This window comes from Heterodontus francisci, chromosome 9, assembly GCF_036365525.1.
Source record: "Heterodontus francisci isolate sHetFra1 chromosome 9, sHetFra1.hap1, whole genome shotgun sequence".
Lineage (NCBI taxonomy): Eukaryota > Metazoa > Chordata > Chondrichthyes > Heterodontiformes > Heterodontidae > Heterodontus > Heterodontus francisci.
The window spans coordinates 119,221,131-119,244,927 of record NC_090379.1 but is presented as its reverse complement, the minus strand read 5'-3'; the positions used below and the strand labels follow the sequence as shown (position 1 = coordinate 119,244,927).

General features: G+C 42.4%; 1 protein-coding gene across 2 annotated transcripts in view; it reads right to left on the bottom strand.

Moving 5' to 3' along the window:
* LOC137374021 (RNA-binding protein 25-like) overlaps positions 1–23,797 on the bottom strand; it is a 131,523-nt gene that overhangs the window by 67,888 nt on the left and 39,838 nt on the right. The window contains exons 5-8 of one of the 2 annotated variants that reach the window (XM_068039794.1): positions 19,173–19,355; positions 18,478–18,535; positions 10,740–10,900; positions 9,447–9,623 (exon numbers count right to left, since the gene is read on the bottom strand). In XM_068039794.1, the coding sequence (XP_067895895.1) occupies positions 9,447–9,623; positions 10,740–10,900; positions 18,478–18,535; positions 19,173–19,355 (579 nt within the window). The remainder of the gene's footprint in view (positions 1–9,446; positions 9,624–10,739; positions 10,901–18,477; positions 18,536–19,172; positions 19,356–23,797) is intronic. The other variant, XM_068039795.1, reaches the window with a different exon arrangement.

Genomic DNA, 23,797 nt, shown 5'->3' with positions numbered 1-23,797 from the left:
GGTTGACCTATAGAAAAAAAAAGGAAACCTACTGCTGGGAGTGTACTATAGGCTGCACCCCCCACCGCCCCCGCGCCACCCAAACCCCAAAACAGTCAGAGGAAGACAGAAGAGCAATTATGTAAGTAATTTGCTGAGAAGTACAGAAACAATACCGGAATAATGGTAGAGGATTTCAACTGTTTCAATGAACGTTGCAGGCCTCCGCACTAAAGTGTTGTTGCCATTGACAAGTTTATGAACGCAGTTCCAGTCTTTAGCTGTTTCTCGAACCCTCCCTTCAGTGTTGGGAGTGAGTGCAAGGACCTGGTCAGAGCAGCTTCTTCCTCCTCTGAAGCCCAACTGCTTGTTTGGAGGGTGGATTCTGAAACCAATTTTATCTGGTAAAGGATGAGCCTTTTGACCATTTTGTAGACCGTTGGAATGAAGGGTGAAGGGCTGGCAGCTTTTGGGATCCTGAGTTGGTTTCTCCAACTTTGGACTGTTAGGTTGAACTTGTATAAGACATTAGTTCAACCTCAGCTGGGGTTCTGCGTCCAGTTCTGAGTGCTGCACTTTAGAAAAGATGAGCGAGCATGGAGTTTTTTTTTTAATTCGTTTGTGGAATGTGGGCATCACATTTATTGCCCATCCCCAATTTCCCTTGAGAGTGCAGGAAAGATTCACAAGAATGGTTCCAGAGATGAGGAACTTCAGTTGTGAAGAAAGGTTGGAGAGTTGGGATTGTTTTCCTCAGAGAAGGCTGAGAGGTGATCTGATAGAGGTATTCAAAATCATGAGTCTGAACAAAGTAGATAGGGAGAAACTGTTCTCAATCCTTTCACGAGTGGGAACGAAAAGGCATGGTTTTCAAATAATTGTCAAGAGAAGAAAAAGCAACATGAGAAAAAACATTTTCCACACTGCGAGTGGTTAAGGTTTGGAATGCTCTGCCTGAGAGTGTGGTGCAGGCTGGTTCAATCGAGGCATTCACAAAGGAATTAGACTGTTATCTGAAAAGGAAGAATACAAAGGGTTACGGGGGGGAAGGCGGCCAAATGGCATTAAGTGAATTGCTCATTCGGAGAGCCAGTGCAGACACCATGTACCGAAAGGTCTCCTTCTGTGCTGTAATAATTTTATGATTCTGAGGATTGCAATGACAGTGGAATGGCGCCAGACTTCCAGGATTATCCCAGCGTCAAGGATGTTGGAGGCATGTTTGGCAAGACGTATCTGTCCATCTTGAATTCTAGGTAGATGTCTTTGATCCTGGTGATCTTTCCAGACTGAGTGGCTATCAGCATGTGCTCACCTTTCCATTGATGAAGGCATATGAAAAGGTGGGGTGAGGAGCCACCTTTTGCAGAGTGCGCTTAAGCAGCTTTATCATTCTGCGTTTCTTTTCAGTGGTAGCTGTCGGCTTTGAGCTAGTAAATGGCAGATCACATTGTGACCTGCACTGACTTTTGGAACCTCGTGATGGGGTAGTAAGGCAGTGCCAAACCATCGAAGCAAGTTCCTGTTCGGAAATGAGAATTTCAGGTATTTAGTGGTTTATCCCCCATCACATTAATCTGCCTTTATCTAGGAAATCAACAAGTGCTCTTGCTGCATCTGGGTCCTGAGTGACATTAAACTCTGCTAGTAACCTCTCATTCACCTAGGATGAACATGGCAGAAAGTCTTTCCTCTAGCTGCACGGATTACTTCCAATTTCAGCAGTTCAGCAAAGGGGTTGGTGTTATCTGGGGACAGCAGTATTCCCTGTATCCTCGACAATGGGAGAAACTATTCTATTGGTTAGGAAGTCTAGGACTAGGTGGCATCGTCAAAAGAGTTAGAGCCAGAACTGTCAGGAGTGAAATTAGTAAACACTACTTCACAGAAAGAATGGCAAAAATTTGGAACTCTCTTCCGCTAATGGCAACTGATGCTAGATCAATTATTAATTTTAAATCTGAGAGTGACAGAATTTTGTTAGTTAAAGGATTAAGAGGTTTGGGGGTAAAGGCCTGCAGTTAGGTAGATCAGCTGTGATCTGATCGAATGGCAGAACAGGCTCGAGGGATTAAACGACCTCCTCCTATTCCTATGTTAATGTCCATGAAGGTAGGCCATGAAGCCTTAGGAAAGTTGCATGTTGGTGTCAAGACTGAGACGGCTGTCAACACCTCGATCCCGACAAGCACAATACAGGATTGGTGTTGTGGGTGGCAATAGTTCTGAAGGATCTTCCAGGAGCAGGTGAGCGGCCATCCTTTGCTGTCAATCAGTTGTGAAACACAGGTGCAGTATTTCTTCCACCAGCAGGTAGAGAAAAAGGTGCCTGGCTATCTGGCATCATAGGCAAGATGGATATTAGAGACTCGTGCCACATCATCTAGACATTCACCTGCTCAGTCTACTTTGTGAAGCTCCAGATGTAGTGATGCCTGTTGAAACCTCCGATGTAGTTGGCTGAGTGGTTTACAGTTGGTCGGGTGATGGTTGGCCATGTCTCAATCAGCAGCTTGTAAACATATGCAACAATCAGCTTCCTCACTCTGATTGTAATCTGGAATGGTGAGCTGCCTCCCAGCGGGAGTTCTTCAGCTTCGGTAATCAGACTGGCCCAGACATCTGTGGCCATATCATCTTTCGTATGGTATCGGCACACTATTAATGGATCGGCATCCATTGTGGGTTAGGTTCAGGTAGTTGGGTTTCTTAGAGGGCAAGAATATCAACCTTTATGTTCCAAGTTCTACTGATAAGATCTCACACTTTGCTCTATACAGACCGTCAATGGTGAGTTGATAAATGCAGATGCTGTACCATAATCTTGGTCGATTGGTCCTGAAAGGGACCTTGATTTGCCATGTTCGATGCTTTCATGTTTTTCAGACCAGGAGGCACTCGACCTTCTTCTTGATATCAGCTGGCAAGTTCTCAATGAACTAGCACATACAGGGAGACCATGTGTAGGATGTCATCAACTCCCGGAAGCACGTCTATGCCAGTGACATAGCACTGTTGATGCAGGCATCAATGATGGAAGAAGTAAACAGGACGCTCACCAGCACCACGGACCTACTGAAATGCTACTTCCGAATAGGGCACTTCCGCCCCAATCCAGAGGAGACGGCCACATCAGAGTTTCGTCTGAACAATAACTCGCCAGTAAAGAACTCAATGTTTCCTTCTGCAGAAGGAAACTTAGCTATGACCCCCACCCAAAAAACCTGGGTGACACCCTGGGCAGGACTCGCATGCATCGGCTTCATCTCATCAATATTCGCCAAAAAGTAAAAACCAGGATGCACCTGGTCTGGAAACTTGCTGCCGAGCACTGCCAGAACACTGCGCATTGCAACAATGGCCCTAGTCTACTCTGTTGCAGAATACTGCTCTGCCTCACGGTCCTGCAGCCACCACATAAAGATTGTGGAAGTGCAGTTAAATGCTGCCATGAAGACAGTGTCAGGGATGCTCAAGTCCACGCTGACTGAGCGGCTCCTGGTTCTGTCCAACATTGCCCACATGTCATTCACCGTGAAAGTTAGAAATGCAGGAGACAATTTGTGCAAAGCAAGCTCCAGGTGGGATGGAAAAAGCCATGATCAGCAGTGACCTTCCCATTCATGAAGGCTTGAAAAAACTACCAAGAAAGCACTTAAAATCATGTCAGCCATTCTGGTGAACAGCAACAAATATTCATCCAGTTGGTATGAGCTCATTATCCAGATAGATGGTACCTTGGGATGAATAGAGCATCATCACTGATCCAACAGCAATGTTCCCTGGCTTCAACCTCCCTCGAAGACAGTGAAAGATGAGGGTGACCTGAAGTATGATTGTGGCCATGAGTGCCAGACCATGGAACACATCAGATCAACCTACTCATTGAAATCTGTTGTGGAAAACATGCCGTTTCTCCACTCAACATGTCAGGAGGCCATCGAACAGATAGCCAAACTAGACATAGCACCATTAGCTTTTCCCATTATACGAAACTAGCAGCAGTACTGCCCTAACATAAAAGAAAAGACTAGTATTTCTATAGCATCTTTCACAACTATGACATCCCAAACGCTTTACATCCAATGAAGTAATTTTCAAACATAGTTGCTGTTGTAATATAAGAAATACTGCAGCTAATTTGTGCACAGCAACGCGATAATGACCAGATAATCTGCTAATCCAATGTTGATAGAGGGATAAATATTGGCCAGGACACCAGGGATAACTCACCTGCTCTTATATGAAATATAAGATGGAGCCTCAGTTTAGCATCTCATCCAAAAGACGGCGTCTCTGACAATCCAGCATTTCAACAGTCCTGCATTGGAGTGTCAACCTTAAATTTTGTTGTGCTCAAGTCTTGGAGTGGAACATGAATCCACAACCTTCTGGCTCAGAGACGACAGTGATATCAACTGAGTCACCGCTGACACACTGAGAAAGAATCAATGTAAAACGCATAGAGGGTGCAGAATTCTTAAAATGCATTCAGAGCTCTTTCAGTCAATACGTAGCAAGCCCAACAAGAGAAGGGGCAGTTCTGGACTTAGCTTTAGGGAATGAAGCTGGGCAGTGGAAGGGGTATCAGTGAGAAAGCATTTTGGTGGGAGTGATCATAATTCATTTAGATTTAGCATAGTTATGGAAAAGGACAAATTATAGACCAAGAGTAAAATTTTAATTGGGGAAAGGGCAATTTTATTAAGCGAAGATTTGATTTAGCAATAGTGGACTGGAAACAGCTACTTGAAGGTAAATCAGTGTCAGAGCAGGAGGCATTCAAAGAGGAGATGAAGAGGACTCAGAACAAGGGTGCTCCAGCAAAGAAAAAGGGTGGAACTCCCAAATCTAAACCCCCACCCCCAATATCAAAGAGCATAACGGGCAGGATAAGGCAGAAATGGGAAGCTTATGTCAGATACTGAGAGCTCAATACTGCAGAAAGCCTGGAGCAGTATGAAAAGTGCAGGGGTGAAATTAAAAAGGAAGTTAGGAAAGCAAAGACAGAGCATGAAAAAATGCTGGCAAATAAAATCAAGGAAAACCTTACTATAAACACGTGTGTGTGGAGGTGGAAGGCTCCATGGTTCTCAATTAAAACTTTGCGTCAGTCTTCACACAAAAAAGGGGAGGATGATGCAGACATTGTAACTAAGGAGGAGGGGTGTGAAATATTGGATTGTATAAACATATTGAGAAAGGAAATATTAAGGGATTATGTATCTTCGGATAAATCACCAGGCCCGGATGGAATGTATCCCTGGATGTTAGCAGAAGCAAGAAACAACGAAGGCTCTGACAATCTTTTTCCAATCCTTTCTGGCTACAAGCATGGTGCCAGAGGATTGCTAATGTTGTACCATTCTTTAAAAAGGGAGAACAGGATAGATCAAGTAATTATAGGCCAGTCAGCCTAACCTCAGTGGATGGCATATTATTGGAAAATATTCTCAAGGACAATATGAATTGTCACTAAGAAAGGTACAATTAATCAATGGCAGTCAGCATGGATTTGTTTAGGGGAGGTCATGTCTGATTAACAACTGAATTTTTTGAGAAGATAACAAGAAGGGTGTTTGATGTAGTCCATGGATTTTAGCAAGGCTTTTGACAAGGTTCCACATGACAGGCTGGTCAGAAAATCCAAGGGAAAATAGCAGGTTGGATCCAACAGAGGCAGGAAACAAAGGGTAATGGTTAATGACTTCTTTTTTGTGACTGGAAGCTGTTTCCAGTGGGATTCTGCAGGAATCAGTACAAGGTGCCTTGCTTTTTGTGATATATATCCACGATTTAGGTTTAAATATAGTTAAAAATGAGGTGTCAACCTGGTGAAGCTACGACACAGGACTACGTGCATGCCAAACAGCGAAAGCAGCATGCAGTAGACAAAGCTAAGCGATCCCACAACCAATGGATCAGATCGAAGCTCTGCCGTCCTGCTACATCCAGCCTTGAATGGTGGTGGACAATTAAATAACTAACTGGAGAAGGAGGCTCACAAATGTCCCTATCCTCAATGATGGGGGAGCCCAGCATGTCAGTACAAAAGAAAAGGCTGAAGCATTTGGGACCATCTTCAGCTAGAAGTGCCGAGTGGATGATCCATCCCGGCCTCCTCCTGAGGCTCCCAGCATCACAGATCAATACGATTCTCTCCACATGATACCAAAAAACGCCTGAAGGTACTGGATACAGCAAAGGCTATCGGTCCTGGCTTAGTGCTGAACACTTGTGCTCCAGAACTAACAGCGCCCCTACAACATTGGCATCTACCCAACAATGTGGAAAATTGCCCAGGTATGTCCTGTCAACAGAAAACAGGACAAATCCAATCCGGCAAATTTCTGCCCCATCAGTCTACTCTCAATCATCAGCAAAATGATGGAAGGTGTCGTCGACAGTGCTATCAAGCGCCACTATCAAACACTCAGTCTGGGATCTGCCAGGGCCACTCAGCTCCTGACCTCATTACAGCCTTGGTCCAAACATGGACAAAAGAGCTGAACTCAAGAGGTGAGGCAAGAGTGATTGCCCTCGATATCCAGGCAGCATTTGACAGAGTGTGGCATCAAGGAGCCCCAGCCAAATTGAAGTCAATAGGAATTGAGGGTAAAACTCTTCACTGGTTGGAGTCATACCTAGTACAAAGGAAGATGGTTGTGGTTGTTGGAGGCCAATCATCTCAGGCCCAGGACACTGCTGCAGGAGCTCTTCAGGTTAGTGTCCATGGCCCAACCATCTTCAGCTGCTTCATCAGACATTCCCTCCATATGATCAGAAGCGGGATGTTCGCTAATGACTGCACAATGTTCAGCACCATTTGATACTGTCCATAGGCAGCAAGACTTGGACAATATCTAGGCTTGGGCTGATAAGTGGCAGGTAACATTCGCGCCACACAAGTGCCAAGCAATGACCATCTCCAACAAGAGAGAAACTAACCATCTCCCCTTGACATTCAATAGCATTACCATCGCTGAATCCCCCACTATTAACATCCTCGGGTAACCATTGACCAGAAACTGAACTGGAGTAGCCATATAAATACCGTGGCTACAAGAGCAGGTCAGAGGCTAGGAATTCTGCAGCGAGTAACTCACCTCCTGACTCCCCAAAGCCTGTCCATCATCTGCAAGGCATAAGTCAGGAGTGTGATGGAATACTCTCCACTTGCCTGGATGGGTGCAGCTCCAACACCACTCAGGAAGCTCGACCATCCAGGACAAAGCAGCACAGTGGCGCAGTGGTTAGCACCGCAGCCTCACAGCTCCAGGGACCCGGGTTCGATTCCGGGTACTGCCTGTGTGGAGTTTGCAAGTTCTCCCTGTGTCTGCGTGGGTTTTCTCCGGGTGCTCCGGTTTCCTCCCACAAGCCAAAAGACTTGCAGGTTGATAGGTAAATTGGCCATTATAAATTGTCACTAGTATAGGTAGGTGGTAGGGAAATATAGGGACAGGTGGGGATGTTTGGTAGGAATATGGGATTAGTGTAGGATTAGTATAAATGGGTGGTTGATGTTCGGCACAGACTCGGTGGGCCGAAGGGCCTGTTTCAGTGCTGTATCTCTAATCTAATCTAAAAGCAGCCTGCTTGATTGGCACTCTCCAAATCATATCCAATCCTGATTTGGAAATATATTGCTGTTCCTTCACTGTCACTGGATCAAAATCCTGGAACACCCTCCCTGTGGGCGCACCCGCACCAGATGGACTTCAGCGGTCCAAGGCAGCAGCTAACCACCACCTTTTCAAGGACAATTAGGGATGGACAACAAATGGGAAGCTCATGTGCAAGCTCAAGTGTATTGCCAGAGACACCCCCATCCCATGAATAGAATAAAAATAAATAAATAAATATGGGGGCACAATTCAAGTTTGCAGATGGTACAAAGATTGGCCTTTTGTTATTCTTTCATGGGATATGAGCGTCACTGGAAAGGCCTGCATTTATTGCCCATCCCAAACTGCCCTTGAGAAGATGGGCTTAGATGTTTAACATCCAACAACTACAATCATCTTCCTTTGTACGAGGTCTGACTCCAACCAGTTTTTCGCCCCCGATTCCCAATGACTTCAATTTTGCTAAGGCTCCTTGATGTCACACTTGTTCAAATGCTGCCTTGATGTCAAAGACAGTCACTCTCACCTCACATACTGAGGAAGAAAGCTATACTGCAGGAAGATATCAATGGATTGGTCACGTGGGCAAAAAAGTGGCAAAAGGAATTCAATTCGGAGAAGTGAGAGGTAATGCCTCTGGGTGGAGAAAACAAGGCAAGGGAATACACAAGTAAACGGTAGGATATTGAAAAGTGTCAAGGAACAGAGGGATCTTGGAGTGCATGTCCACAGATCTCTAAAGATAGAACAGGTAGATAAAGTGTTTAAGGAGGCATATGGGATACTTTCTTTTATTAGCTGAGGCAAAGAATATTAAGAGCAGGGAGGTTATGCTCGAACTGTATAAAGCATTAGTTAGTCCACAGCTAGAGTACGTGTACTCACTGCATTACAGGAAGGATGTGATCATACTAGAGATGGTACAGAGGAGATTTGTAAGGATATTGCACCACTGGAGAATTTTAGTTATGAGGGAAGATGGAATCGGCTGGGGTTGCTTTCTTCGGAATAGAGAAGGCTTAGGGAGATTTAATTGAAGTGTATAAAATTATAAGAAGCAGGATAGAGTGGATAAGAAGGGCCTATTTCCTGCAGCAAAGAAGTCAATACCAAGCAGCATATATTTAATGTAATGATAGAAATATTAGAGGGGAATATTTTCACAAAGAAACATAGAAAATAGGAGGAGTAGGCCATTCGGCCCTTCAAACCTGCTCCACCATTCATTATGATTATGGCTGATCATCCAATTCTGTTCCCACTTTCACCCCATATCCTTTGATCCCTTTAGACCCAACAGCTACACCTAACTCCTTCTTGAAAACATACAATGTTTTGGCCTCAACTGCTTTCTGGTAGCAAATTCCACAGGCTCACCACTTTCTGGGTGAAGAAATTTCTCCTCATCTCAGTCCTGAAAGGTTTACTCCGTATCCTAAGACTATGACCCCTGGTTCTGGACTCCCCCACCTTCAGGAACATCCTTCCTGCATCTATCCTGTCAAGTCCTGTTAGAATTTTATAGGTTTCTATGAGATCCCCCCTCACTCTTCTGAACTCCAGCGAATATAATCCTAACCGACTCAATCTCTCCAGTTTCACCCAGAGGGTGGTGGGGATCTTGAACTCTCTGCCTGAAAGACTGGCAGAGGTAGAAACCTTCATCACATTTAAAAAGCACTTTAAATGTGCACTTGAACAGCATTAACCTACAGGGCTACTGACAAAGAGCTGGAAAGTGGGATTAGGCTGGATAGTTTATTTACGGTCGACGCAGACATGGTGGGTCAAGTAGACCCCTTCTGTGCTGTAGATTTATATGATAATAATACAAATAAATACCTCCTCTTTCTTTTCCTTTTTCTTCTTTCTAGGATGTGCATCTTGATCTTGAGAAGGTGCATTGAGTTCACTGGAGTACTCTCTTATTAGCCCTTCTATGGCTCCTTTCACAATCTGATCTCTCCTCTTGGTTTCTTCATCTACAACATCGTCGGATGAATCCTCTGTTTTCGTTTCCTTCAGGATACGAGAAGAATCATAATTATATCCACCATTAATGAATCCACACAAAACCAAACAGCTTTCAGCTGTGCTGCTCCCAGATGAAACAAATGTCTCTTTCCCATTCTTGGTTTATTCTTCACAGTGCAAATACGCAGAATTATATTTCAAGAGGCAGGAGTTTGTCTTTATTATTTTATAAATCATCCATGAGATCATGCAACCATAAGCTCTATCTCCGGATTTGGAAATTGGTAAGATTTTGCATTGAGTTTGGCCCACTTTGCCTTCAAGGCCCATCAATTCATATGGGAAGTTCACGTGCAACATACTACATAAGTTCTTCCCTTAACTATTTATTTCTGTTAGGCAATTCTCTCCCCGACCATCTTATTTTAAATTCCTGTCGTGGAGTACAGTCCAATGGTCATGGGGGTGAAGTGGTATTGTCTGACACCTTGCCCAAGTAACCATTCATGGGTGTAAATCTTAAAAGGCATGGGAAAAGTAGGCTGTTCTACAACAAAAAGCATCACAGCATAACCATGACATTTGAAATCTGCATACATCTACTGATGCGGAATGGTATTTTAGTTTTGTTCCTGCGAAGTGCTGCCCCACCACGACCACTGGGACAGCACTTGACAGAATCAGAACTGTAATTTATAAAGATATATGCCCTCTCTGAAGCTCCAAATCTAAGAGCTGGACAGTATTCTTCCTCCCTGCTGAACTCCACTCAAAGTAAAACAAGTTTTATTTTAGTTTCTTGAACATAATTACACGAGTTTAGCTAAGGGATTTGAACTCTGACCCCCGAAACCAGGTTTCAAGTCTATTTTGCAATGATTTCTTTTATTTTATAAATAATGCTCAATTTACTTTTTTTTCATCTTCCAAGCTTCTTTCCCTAATAATATCTTATCTGCTGTCACTCGTAAAAGATGCCATAACTTCCTATAGCTATAAAAAAAATCAGCAAAACAAATCTTCAGAACTAGGCTTGTTACACTTCAAATGATTAGTAAGCATTAAGTAAGAACTACAAGTCAGCTTTTACATTTCACTTTAACTGTGTATAGGTTTTTGAAAATATAAAACTTCTCAGATGCTTATAGAAATGCAACTTACTCCATTGACTCCTTTCTTTTTGGCCTTCCACTCATCCAGCTGGGCTTTGGTCTTCGCATCTACTTTTACAAGCAGTTTCTTGTCTCCCACTTGAAGCTCATGCAATAACCTTAAAGCACGTAGTGTGGATTCAGGTTCTTTGTACTCACAAAAACCAAATGCTACCAAAACAAAAAGACATGTTTACACAAATTACATATGACAACATCAGACAGATTTTTGGGCTCTCAGGAAATCAAGGGATATGGAGAGCAGGCAGTAAAGTGGAGTTGAAGCCGAAGATCAGCCATGATCGTACTGAATGGCGGAGCAGGCTCGACCGGCCGTATGGTCTCTACCTGCTCCTATGTCTTGTGTTCTCATTTCTTACTTGGATTGTAAAACTGCAATAATTTCAGTACCCTATCATGTATCTGCTATAGGTGTCTATCAAAAAAAGAGTCTGAAGCCAGACAGGGATGAAAAGGTAGACATCACCTTTTTGCGAAATGTATATTTTTTGAAAAAAAGGTCCAGTAGAGTATACGGGACACATTATCCCATATGGATGCTGAATGGCTGGACTTCATCTCTTCAGAAATGAAGCATAGGGAATTAAATCTTAAATAAATGATTTCAATTACTACAATCAGCTCATTTCAGACTCCATTTACACTTACGTTAAAACCTTGGTAGGCCCTGTTTGCACAATACTTGACATTCTTCCTTTCCATTCACCCAGCAACAATCAATAGTTGTTTTAAAATTCATGGAACTTTTTTTTGTTCCTTCTCTTCTAATGACTCCCTAGTCTGAAGGAAGAGGGAAACCTCTCATGGGTGAATCAGATTGGCAAAGGCAGCCTGTAAAATGAGTTCAGAGTGTGTATTCGGGACAATTTCTTACAGTACGTTCTGGTGCCAACCAGGGAGCAGGCTATTCTAGACCTGGTAATGTGCAATGAGATAGGATTAATGATCTCATAGTAAAGGAGCCTCTCGGCAACTGTTCAGTTTCACAGCAAAAAGTGTGGGTCTAAGACTAGTGTTTTAAATAAAGGCAATTACAAGGGTATGAAGATAGAATTTGCCAAAGTGAATTGGGAAATTAGGTTAAAAGATAGGACAGCAGAGAAGCAGTGGCAGACATTTAAGGAGATACTTCATAACTGTCAGCATAGATATATTCCAGTGAGAAAGAAAGACTCTAGGAAAAGGATGCACCCACTGTGGCTAACTAAGGAAGTTAAAGATAGCATCAAATTAGAAAAAAAAAAGCATATAATTCTCAGAAGATTTGTGTTAGATCAGAAGATTGGATAGATTTTAAAAACTAGCAAAGAATGACTAAAAAAGAGGGAAAATTAGAGCATGAAGGAAGCGAGCTAAAAACAGATAGAAAAGTTTCTACAAGTATTTAAAGGAGGAAAAGAGTAATTCAAATGAGTACTGATCCTCCAGAGTCTGGGGAATCAATAATGCGCCACAAGGAATTTGCAGAAGTGATGAACAGGTATTTTATTTGTCTTCACTGCAGAAGACAAAACAAAATCCCAAAGATACTTGAAAAACAAGAGGTAAAAGGGAGGGAAGAAATTAAAACTGGAAAACTATTTCAGCTAAAGGCTGACAAGTCCCCAGGACCTGATGGCCTGCATCTGAGGGACATAAAAGAGGTCACTGCAGAGATCGTAGATGCATTAGTTGCGATCTTCCAAAATTCCTTCGATTCCGGAAAGGTCCCAGCAGATTAGAAAATAGCTAACGTAACACCTCTCTATTCAAGTAAGGAGGGAGACAGAAAGGAGGAACCTATAGGCCAGTCAGCCTAACATCTTTTGCAGGGAAAAAACTTGAATCCATCATTGAGGAGGTTATAGCAAGACATTTAGAAAATCATAATGCAATCAGGCAGAGTCAACATAGTTCGTGAAAGGGAAAGTGTTTGACTAATTTATTAGAGTTCTTTGAGGAAGTAACAAACAACATGGATAAAGGGGAACTTCTTGATGTGGCGTTTTTGGATTTCCAAAAGGGATTTAATAAGGTGCCACACCAAAGGTTACTACACAAAATAGGAGTTCATGATGTAGAGGGTAACATAGTACCATGGAGAGAGGATTGGTTAGCTAACAGGAAGCAGAGATTAGGGATAATTGGGTAATTTTTGGGTTGGCAGGATGTGACTAGTGGAATGCCACAGGAATCAGTGCTGCGGCCTCAACTATTTACAATCTATATAAATGACTTGGATGAACAGACCGAATGTATGGTAGCTAAATTTGCAGATAATACAAAGATTGATAGGAAAGTAAGTTGTCAAGAGGAGATAAAGAATTTACAACGGGATATAGATAGGTTAAATGAGTGTGAAAAAGTTTGGCAGATGGAAGAATGTGGGGAAAATGTGAACTTGTCCACAATGGCAGGAAGAGAAAAGCAGTTTATTATTTAAACTCAGAGAATGCAGAACTCTGAGATACAGAGGGACTTGGGTGTCTTGGTACATGATTCACAAAATGTTAGTGTGCAGATATAGCAAGTGATTAGGAAGGCAAATGGAATTTTGTCATTTATTGCAAAGGGAATAGCAGATGGGAAGTTGTGCTACAGCTGTACAGCCTTAGTGAGACCACATCTGGAGTAGTGTACAGTTTTGGTCTCCTTACTTAAGAAAGGATAAAACTGCACTTGAAGCAGTTCAGAGTAGGTTCACTCGACTGATTCCTCAGATGAATGGGTTATCTAATGAGGAAAGGTTGAACAGATTAGGCCTATATCCACTGGAGTTTAGAAGAATGAGGTGATCTTTTGAAACATATGACACCCTGTGGGGACTTGACAGGGTGGCTGCTGGAAGGATGTTTCCACTTATGATCGAGACTAGAAATAGGGGACACAGTTTAAAAATGAGGGGTCTCCCAGTTAAGACGGAGATGAGGAGAAATTTTTCTCCCAGAGGGTTGTTAGTCTGTGGAATTCGCTTCCTCAGAGAGCAGTGCAGGCTGAGTCATTGAATATATTCAAGGCTGAGTTAAGATAGATTCTTGATAGACAAGGGAGTCAAGTGTTATGTGGGACAAACAGGAAAGTGGAGTTGAGGCCACATTCAGATCAACCATGACCTTATCAAATGGTAGAGCAGGCTCGAAGGGCCGAATGGCCTTCTCCTGCTCCTAATTCGTATCTTTGCACTGTTACGACCAGGTGAGAAATGTGCCTAGGGGTCTGTTACTATCTTCACCTGGTCTTACTGGAACAGGGTTTAATTTTAAACAGTGTGTTTTGAGCTCCCTTTTTGTGAATCCTTGTTCACAGTTTACCAATTATAAGACAAAGAGACCAATGCACACAGGCTTTCTCAGATTTAAAGAAGAAAGATGAAATATTAAAACTTAAACTCTCATACGGGTCACGCCGACGGATATATGACGCGCCCACGCTAGCATGCATACGCGATATCACATGCAGATAGAGACAGAAAAGAGAAGAGGAAAAGATAGTAGAGAGCGGTTTGAGGCAACATCTTGTTATGGTGCTTCAAGCTCATTGTAGTCCTTTTGTTAGTAGTCCTGCTTTTCGTTGGGACCCAGTAGTCTTCTTAAAATCCTGTTCACGTAGGAAACCTCTCTCTCTTTGAATTTCACATGTTTTCACAAGAGTCAGTTCCGTGGGAAGGAGATGGAAGCAGGCAGACAGGAGAGGCTGTAATTCTTATTTCAGTTCTAGGAGAGATCTTTACTCCATGAGCACACGGCTTTGTCCGTCTTCAAAATCCTTTGTTCGAAGTTCAAATTCTCTGGAACAGCCAGTTAGTCACATGACTAAAACTGGTCTGACCACTTCTGTGTATTGGGGAAGCAACTACTGGATCTCCATTGCTTCAAGACCGTCTGTTACCATGCAAAAATGTCTTTCCAGTCAGGGGCTTGCACTTTTAAGTTTTGATGCTGATGTGGCGAAATGATGTGTGCCCCAGTCTTGGCAGGTGGGGGGGGGTTTGCTTGACAATACGTATGTTCGTATGCTCCAAGCCATCTATCTGCCAGTGCCAGTTGAGCAGATCGTGATGAACTTACTTACACAACACCTTATAAAGTATATCCTCAGGATGCTCCAGACATTTCACAACAGATTACTTTTCTTCACCCCCCACCACCCACCCCCCCCACCCCCACCCATCCCCCAAGTCCAGTCTTTATTATCTCTGCAAACAGAGCAGATGCAAGAACTACAGAGTCGTGACAATGCGGCACTTCAATTATCCTAATACAGACTGAGCTAGGAATGCCTGTAACATGTACATCAGAAATTTCTTGATCAGTATGTTTCCAACCAAATGAGGAAGAAAGCAGTGCTGAAGTTAGTTCTGGGAATGAAGTGGGGCAAGTGGAGTACGTTTAAGTGGGGTATTTTTTGCTGAACAGTGATCACAATATCATTGGGTTTAGGATGGTTATGGAAAAGGACAAGGTACAAATAAGCAGAAAAATACTTAACTGGAGGAGGGATAACTTCAGGGAGTGGAAAGGGGATCTGGCCCAGGTGGAATGCAATCGAAAACTGGTAGGAAAAAGAGTAACTGAAGAATGGGAGGTCTTCAAAGAAAGATGGTTCGGGTACAGAATAAGCAGATTCCTATGAGGGCGGGGGAAAAGGAAAGGCATTCAAAGCTGGAGCTCCCTGGATAACTGAAGATATAAAGGTTAAAATGAGGCAAAGGCTTATGACAATTGTAATGTTTATAATTCAGTAGAGAACCAAGTTGAATATAGAAAGTACAGAGATCTTAAAAAGGGCAAAGAGAGTATGGGAACAGATTAGCAGCTAATATAAAACGGGACCCAAAATGATTGTATAAACACAACCAGTAAAACAGTACTCAAAGGAAGGGTGGGGCCCATTAAGAGAACACAGTTTGGGTACTAAATGAGTACTTGACATCTGTCTTCACGACAGAAGAGGATGCTGCCAATCACTCAGAAAGGAGGAGGTAATAGAGTAAATAGATGGAAAAGAAATAGATAACGAGGAAGTACTTCAATGGTAGGCTGCGATCCATGTAGAAAAGTCATTTAGTTCAGATGGGATATGTCCTAGGTTACCAGAGGACTGGAGGATTGCAAATGTTACACCTGCTTAAAAAAAAGGGAGCATAATCAACCTGGCAATTATAGGCCAGTCAGCCTAACATTGATGGTGGGAAACCTTTAAAGACAATCATTCAGGACAAAATTAATTGGCATTTGGAAAAATATGGAGTAATGAAAGTCAACACGGATTTGTTAAAGGCAAATTGCGTTTGACTAACTTGATCAAGTTCTTTGATGAAGTAAGAGAGGGTTGATGAGGATAGTGCAGTTAAGGCTGTGTCTTTCAAAAGGTGTTGGACAAAGTATCATGTAATAGGCTCATAGGATTAAAAGAACAGTGGGAGCATGGATACAAAATTGGCTGAAACAGAAAGCAGAGAGTAGTGGTGAACAGTTTTTTTCAGACTGGAGTGAAGTATGTGGTGGTGTAACCCCAGGATATTAAGACCACTGCTATTTTTGATACAGATTTATGACCTGGACTTGGGCATTCAGTGTATAATTTTGAAGTTTGCAAATGACATGAAACTTACGGAGGACCGTAACAGACTACAGGAGGACAGATGAATTGTGCAGATGGCAGATAGAATTTAACAAAGAAGTGCAAAGTGATATAATTTAGTAGGCAGAATGAAGAGGCAAAATTAATTAAATGGTACAAAGATGTTCAGAATCATGAAAAGTTTTGCTGGAACAAATAAGGATAAGAGTTTACAGAGGCAGAAGGGTCAGAAACCAGAGGACACAGATTTACAGTGATTGGCAAAAGAACCAGAGGTGAAAGGAGGACATTTTATTTTAATGCAGTGAGTTGCTGTGCCCTGGAATGCACAGGTGGGAGAACCAATTTCAAAGAACAAAGAACAAAGATAATTACAGCACAGGAACAGGCCCTTCGGCCCTCCAAGCCTGCGCCGATCCAGATCCTCTCTCTAAACATGTCGCCTATTTTCTAAGGTTCTGTATCTCTTTTCTTCCTGCCCATTCATGTATCTGTCGAGATACATCTTAAAAGACTCCATCGTGCCCGCATCTACCACCTCCGCTGGCAATGCGTTCCAGGTGCCCACCACCCTCTGCGTAAAGAACTTTCCACGCATATCCCCCCTAAACTTTTCCCCTTTCACTTTGAACTCGTGTCCTCTAGTAATTGAAACCCCCACTCTGGGAAAAAGCCTCTTGCTATCCACCCTGTCTATACCTCTCATGATTTTGTACACCTCAATCAGGTCCCCCCTCAACCTCCGTCTTTCTAATGAAAATAATCCTAATCTGCTCAACCTCTCTTCATAGCTAGCGCCCTCCATACCAGGCAACATCCTGGTGAACCTCCTCTGCACCCTCTCCAAAGCATCCACATCCTTTTGATAATGTGGCGACCAGAACTGTACGCAGTATTCCAAATGTGGCCGAACCAAAGTCCTATACAACTGTAACATGACCTGCCAACTCTTGTACTCAATGCCCCGTCCGATGAAGGAAAGCATGCCGTATGCCTTCTTGACCACTCTATTTACCTGCGTTGCCACCTTCAGGGAACAGTGGACCTGAACACCCAAATCTCTCTGGACATCAATTTTCCCCAGGACTTTTCCATTTACTGTATAGTTCACTCTTGAATTGGATCTTCCAAAATGCATCACCTCGCATTTGCCCTGATTGAACTCCATCTGCCATTTCTCTGCCCAACTCTCCAATCTATCTATATTCTGCTGTATTCTCTGACAGTCCCCTTCACTATCTGCTACTCCACCAATCTTAGTGTCGTCTGCAAATTTGCTAATTTCAATTGCTACATTCAAAAGGGAATTGGATAAATACTTTAAGGTATAAAATTTACAGGCTACAGATCAAGAGCAGGGGAGTGGGATTAATTGGCTAGGTCTGCCAAAGAGCCAGCACAGGTACGATGTGTTGAACGGCCTCATTTTGTGCCATATCATTCCACGACTCTACAACTCGGACGGCAACATTTGGGTATTTGAGATTAACTGTGCATCTGCCACTCGCCTGAAGTTACTGTACCATTTGTGCACAAAGAATGGCAAGGCCCATTAGCCTCACTGTTATTTTGAGGGGAAAATCTAGGACAAACCGTTTTAATAGCATTAGTCGAGGGAGAAATGTTGGTCACCAGGAAAACTCTCACTCTTCCCCGAAAAACACATCTACCCGAGCAGACAAAAGGTTAAACATCTCAGCTGAAACAGTGCACCTTCAACAATGCAGTACTTTCCTGAACTACCAGCTGAGAATAAGGTGGTTTAAACCCTCAACCTTTTGGCTCAAAGCTGAGTGCTAAAACGACTCAAGCAAACCCAATATTGCAGTGCGGGATCACCAGAGTAGTCCAAATGATTTTCTCTTCTGGGAAGAACCCAGTGCACGCTCAACAACTTTCAACACCTCGACAGAGAGAAAAAAACAATGCACGGGAAATTGGCTGTGGGAAGCACCATGTCCTACCTACCATTTATGACATGAATATTTTGGAACAACTGATTAAGCACTTCAATAACCCAAGTACTGTTTCAAAAATTACAAGAGATTCCTGTGGAAAACATGTAACAATTTACTTACAAACAGACTCAAGCAACAGCTCAATTGGTGAAGTCTGACAACCAACTGATTGTGCAACTCAGAATTATAAGTGCAAACTATAAATACCTTGCAACTTTCCTGAAGCTCCTTGGACTCTCTTCCAGCTTAGAACCAAGCCACATTTCTGCAAATTGGAAAGGATTATTTCAACATGCTTTACAAAATAAATTTCAGCTCATACACTATCGCCTGCAAAACAGACATCATTGGAAAGTTTACTTGCAAACACGAAAATATTAAAAGATATGTAATTAAAAGATAAATGTTGACCAATTTAAATTCAAAATTTTTATGCTCATTTTGGTAAATCTAAACATTAGTTGCTACCCATCAGTAACCAAACGTTTGTGTAATTCGCCTAATCTACACATTGCAAACTGGGCATTAAAATTGTTTTAATAATCTGGGGTTCAGAGGCACCTATGTCAGTTTAGTACCACCTGCAATAACACGACCTGTACTTGAAAGCGAGTATATACATACACAGGATCGGGGTTGGGGGGCAGCAAGGAAAAGGAAAGGTGAACAGTATTAGACTCTGCTGCCATGCCCCTATGGTTAAATAGCCCGCCACAGTAAATGTCTGACCTCATACATAAAGAAAGGCCACTTGGGTAAGGGCCCAGGTGACTGCCTGTGTTCACTGCGTGATACGCCAGCATGAGCCAACTCATGGGGTAGAAAATTGTAAAAATAAAAATGAATCTTTTGTGTGAACAACTGTGCTCCATACATTACAGAAGTGCAAAATACAAACTTACTGCAAGTAACTGCCTGATTAACATATCAGAAGCTTTCTCAGATATGTTGCCAACGAAAACTGTTGTAGTAGGGCCACTGTTTTCATCATTATCACGGTTTCTCTGACTAGAATGGTCCTTCCTTGGTCCAATATGCTTTCCAAGCATAGGTACAGAGGTTGGGACCAATACCTGTGTGAAACACTGGAATGTTTGAATCCATTATTCAAGAAATAAGCAAATTGAAGAATTCCTTATGTATAAAGTGGTAATATTGGTTACAGAGCATATCAGGAATAAAGGATGCTAGTTGTATAAACTTATTGATATCACAAAGTCCGAGTGTGACTATATTCCTGTACAAATTTCAATATTATAATTTCAATAAATATAATCAATTTGTTTAGGTTTAAATTTAGAAACCATACTAAATCATACAGAATACTGCAAATAACCAAGATTAGAAAAAGTGAATCTAAAGTTGAGAAGACTGTTAGAGCAGAATGTTAATTTGACAACTTTGTTACAAGAATCAGAGTCTATGAATCTAATGTTTTTAATTTAAAAATGCCATGAAATACAGTTGTGCTAAAGTGGTTACTTTTGATTGGCTTGGATCCGCCAATCACACTAAGTCCCTCTCCTTAGCATGAGACCCAATGCTGCTGTTTCCCCCTGTCTAACCAACCATGTGTGGATGCTGCTGTTTCTCCTCACCTACCCGTAGCTGCAAAGATAAGCAGGAAAACAAGCTAAGAAGGTAAGAAAGGAATGAAGAAAAGCACAAAGTGAAAAACAGTAAAAGAGGAAAGATACACAGAAGTGGAGAGCGAGTGACAAAGGCAAAAAGGAAACGGAGAAAGTAAAAGGGAAAGAAGTACAGGAAGGGAGAGAAACATAAGCAAAGGAAGTGATGAGCAGCATAACCATAAGTAAAGGAATGGGGAGATACATAGAGGCACCAAGGGGTGTGAGAGAAAAATAGGAGAGAAGGGAGAGAGGGAGCAGCAGTTAGGAGTGAGGAAAGAAGAAACAGGCAAAGGAGAGAGGAGGAACACATGGGAGAGAGAAGAGATGGGCAGCACACTTGATAAAGTGAAGGGGATAAATTAAAGTGAAGTTCAGCATTCAAATGATTGAGGACACTACAGATGGAATAGACTGTGGAATGCAAATATTACTTATTTGAGGTTTCAGAAGGCTAATTATATAGTTCTGCTTCAAGGATTACTAATTAAGCTGAAAATTCAACAAGTTCAGGATAGAGTACAGTTCTGGATACAAATTTGAACCATGGGAAAGTACCAATGCCAGATGTTTTGGTGGATTAGTGGAAATGCCTTGAGCAGAATAAAATTAGCATGGAGTCTCAAAACAGGAGATAGGAGTAAGTGGATTCCATCACTGCTGACGTCTTAATGTGGTGAAGCTATTAAACAATTTTATATTTTCCAACATTTTGTAAGCTTAACAATTAAACACAATTCTACTGAGGTTATGCCAAGACTTTAATGCATGAGCTGAATCACTGAGTGGAATGTACAGTTCACCATTCTAAAAATTGCAAAAATTGAAGCTGCAAAGAGAAACAAGATCATTTCAAATGAAAAGGGAATGAGCTATAAGCAAAGGTTAAAAAAGCTTCATCTCTATACCCACATTCAAAAATATAAAATAGTAAATGCCTTAGTTAGATAAGGTGAGTTCTGAATACTATGAATTTAGACAATAGTAAGACTAGTGCTACAAAGTATATCGTGGTGAAAATTAGGTCAGAAGGAACCTCACACAGAGTGTGATAATCTGCCAAGTATTGTACAGAAAGAAGGAATGCTGGAAATACTCAGCAGGTCTGGCAGCATCTGTGGAGAGAGAAGCAGAGTTAATGTTTACGTTAACTCTGCTTCTCTCTCCACAGATGTTGCCAGACCTGCTGAGTATTTCCAGCATTTCTTGTTTTTATTTCAGATTTCCAGCATCTGCAGTATTTTGCTTTTATTGTACAGAAAGACTTAGATGCGAGAGTGGAACAGCTCAATGAGTGGGTAAAGGAGACAGAAGCAGATTCAATAAAAGAGATATAATTAAAGATAGTTTAGTTCCAACAAAACAAGCTGTCCATAATTTCCACATTTGGCATTTTTACCATATCTAATCCACAATTATTGCCAAAATTCACCAGGATAAAGTCACATCCCAAATTATGTCTCAACTTTTTCCATCATGTCAGAACATAGGAATTTAAGAATGTACCAATCGTTCTTCAATGGAAACTGAACAACTTGTCAAAGAACTCAAGTATTTTGTAATGTTAAGGACATTCGCTCCCAATTGCCACTGAGCAACTGATACAGTTACCCTCAATTACCCATTAACAAACAATAACACTGCCTTATAAATGCAAGATTTAGAATGCAGTTTCAGTTTCAATGTAATTTCCTAACATCAAATTGTAACTTTAAGGTAATAGAAACCCAACCAAGATATGATTTCCTTGCTAAAATGGTTCAGTACTAACAAACACGTTATAGTGTGGCATTGCTAACTATGAATGGGTAAGTGTCATGTGGAGCTCTCTTGATGGTTTAGGTGGGAGGCAGCAAGGGTGTTGCAATTGGATTCAGAATCATTGGAAGCAAAGTTGATGAATTTCCACTCTTTCCACATCTTCAGTAGGTCCATCTCTGTCTCTTCCCGTCAACCAATATCCACTATAAGCCCACTATCTCCCACAGCTACCTCAACTGCACTTCCTCCCACCCCATTTCCTTTAAGGACTCTATTCCATTCTCCCAGTTTCTCTCTTTGTCATGTGATCTGACGATGCAATCTTCCACACCAGCACTTCCGACGTGCCCTCCTTTTTCCTTAACCGAGGATTCACCCCCCCCCCCCACCATGGCTGACAGGGCTCTCAACTGTGTCTGTTGTTTTCCCACATTTCTGCCCTCACCCTTTCCCCTCCTTCTCAGAACAGTAGGGTTCTCCTCGTCTTCACCTTCCACCCCATCAGTCTTTGCATTCAAAACCTGTCATTTCTGCATGATGCCAATACCAAACATACCTTCCCTTCCCCTTTCAGAATTCTGAAGGCACCACTCCCTCTGCAACACCTGGTCCACTCCTTAATCACCTGCAACACCCCTTCCCACTGCGCTTTCCTGTGCAAGCAAGACCAGCCTTTTTACCTCCTCCCTTCTCACTGCCCAGGACCCCAAACCCTCCTTCCAGGTGAAACAGCGATTTACTTGTACTTTTTTCAATTTAGTATACTGTATTTGCTACTCACAATGTGGTCTCCTCCACACTGGGGAGACCAAACACAGATTGGATGATCGCTTTCAAGACCTCCATTCAGTACACAAGCGTGACCTCGAGTTTCCCGATTGCCTGTCATTTTAATTTTCTGTCCCACTCCCACTCGGACGCTCAGTCTCCTACACTGTTCCAATGTGAGCTCGAGGAACAGCACCTCATCTTTCAACTAGGCACTTTATAGTTTTCTGGACTCAACATTAAGTTCAATAATTTTAGATCATAACATCTTGCCCCCATTTTCTCAGAAAGCTATTCCCATTTACACCTCCTCTACACCCATCTTTTGTTTCTTTACTTGTCCCATTACCATCGCCTTTTGCCTTGCACCATCATCCCTTTTGTCATTTAATCTCTCCTGTCTTCCACCCTATTACACCTCTTCCCTTTTATTATTCCACCCTTCCCTTTCCACACCTCTGTACTTGCTTAAAACCTGTTGCACCTCTAACTTTTTCCAATTTTGATGAAACGTCATTGACCTGAAATATTAACTGTTTCTCCCCACAGATGCTGCCAGACTTACTGAATATTTCCAGCATTTCTGTTTTAAAAAAGAACAAAGATAATTACAGCACAGGAACAGGCCCTTCGGCCCTCCAAGCCTGCGCCGATCCAGATCCTCTCTCTAAACATGTCGCCTATTTTCTAAGCTTCTGTATCTCTTTTCTTCCTGCCCATTCATGTATCTATCTAGATACATCTTAAAAGACTCCATCGTGCCCGCATCTACCACCTCCGCTGGCAATGCGTTCCAGGTGCCCACCACCCTCTGCGTAAAGAACTTTCCACGCATATCCCCCCTAAACTTTTCCCCTTTCACTTTGAACTCGTGTCCTCTAGTAATTGAAACCCCCACTCTGGGAAAAAGCTTCTTGCTATCCACCCTGTCTATACCTCTCATGATTTTGTACACCTCAATCAGGTCCCCCCTCAACCTCCGTCTTTCTAATGAAAATAATCCTAATCTACTCAACCTCTCTTCATAGCTAGCGCCCTCCATACCAGGCAACATCCTGGTGAACCTCCTCTGCACCCTTTCCAAAGCATCCACATCCTTTTGATAATGTGGCGACCAGAACTGTACGCAGTATTCCAAATGTGGCCGAACCAAAGTCCTATACAACTGTAACATGACCTGCCAACTCTTGTACTCAATGCCCCGTCCGATGAAGGAAAGCATGCCGTATGCCTTCTTGACCACTCTATTTACCTGCGTTGCCACCTTCAGGGAACAGTGGACCTGAACACCCAAATCCCTCTGGACATCAATTTTCCCCAGGACTTTTCCATTTACTGTATAGTTCACTCTTGAATTGGATCTTCCAAAA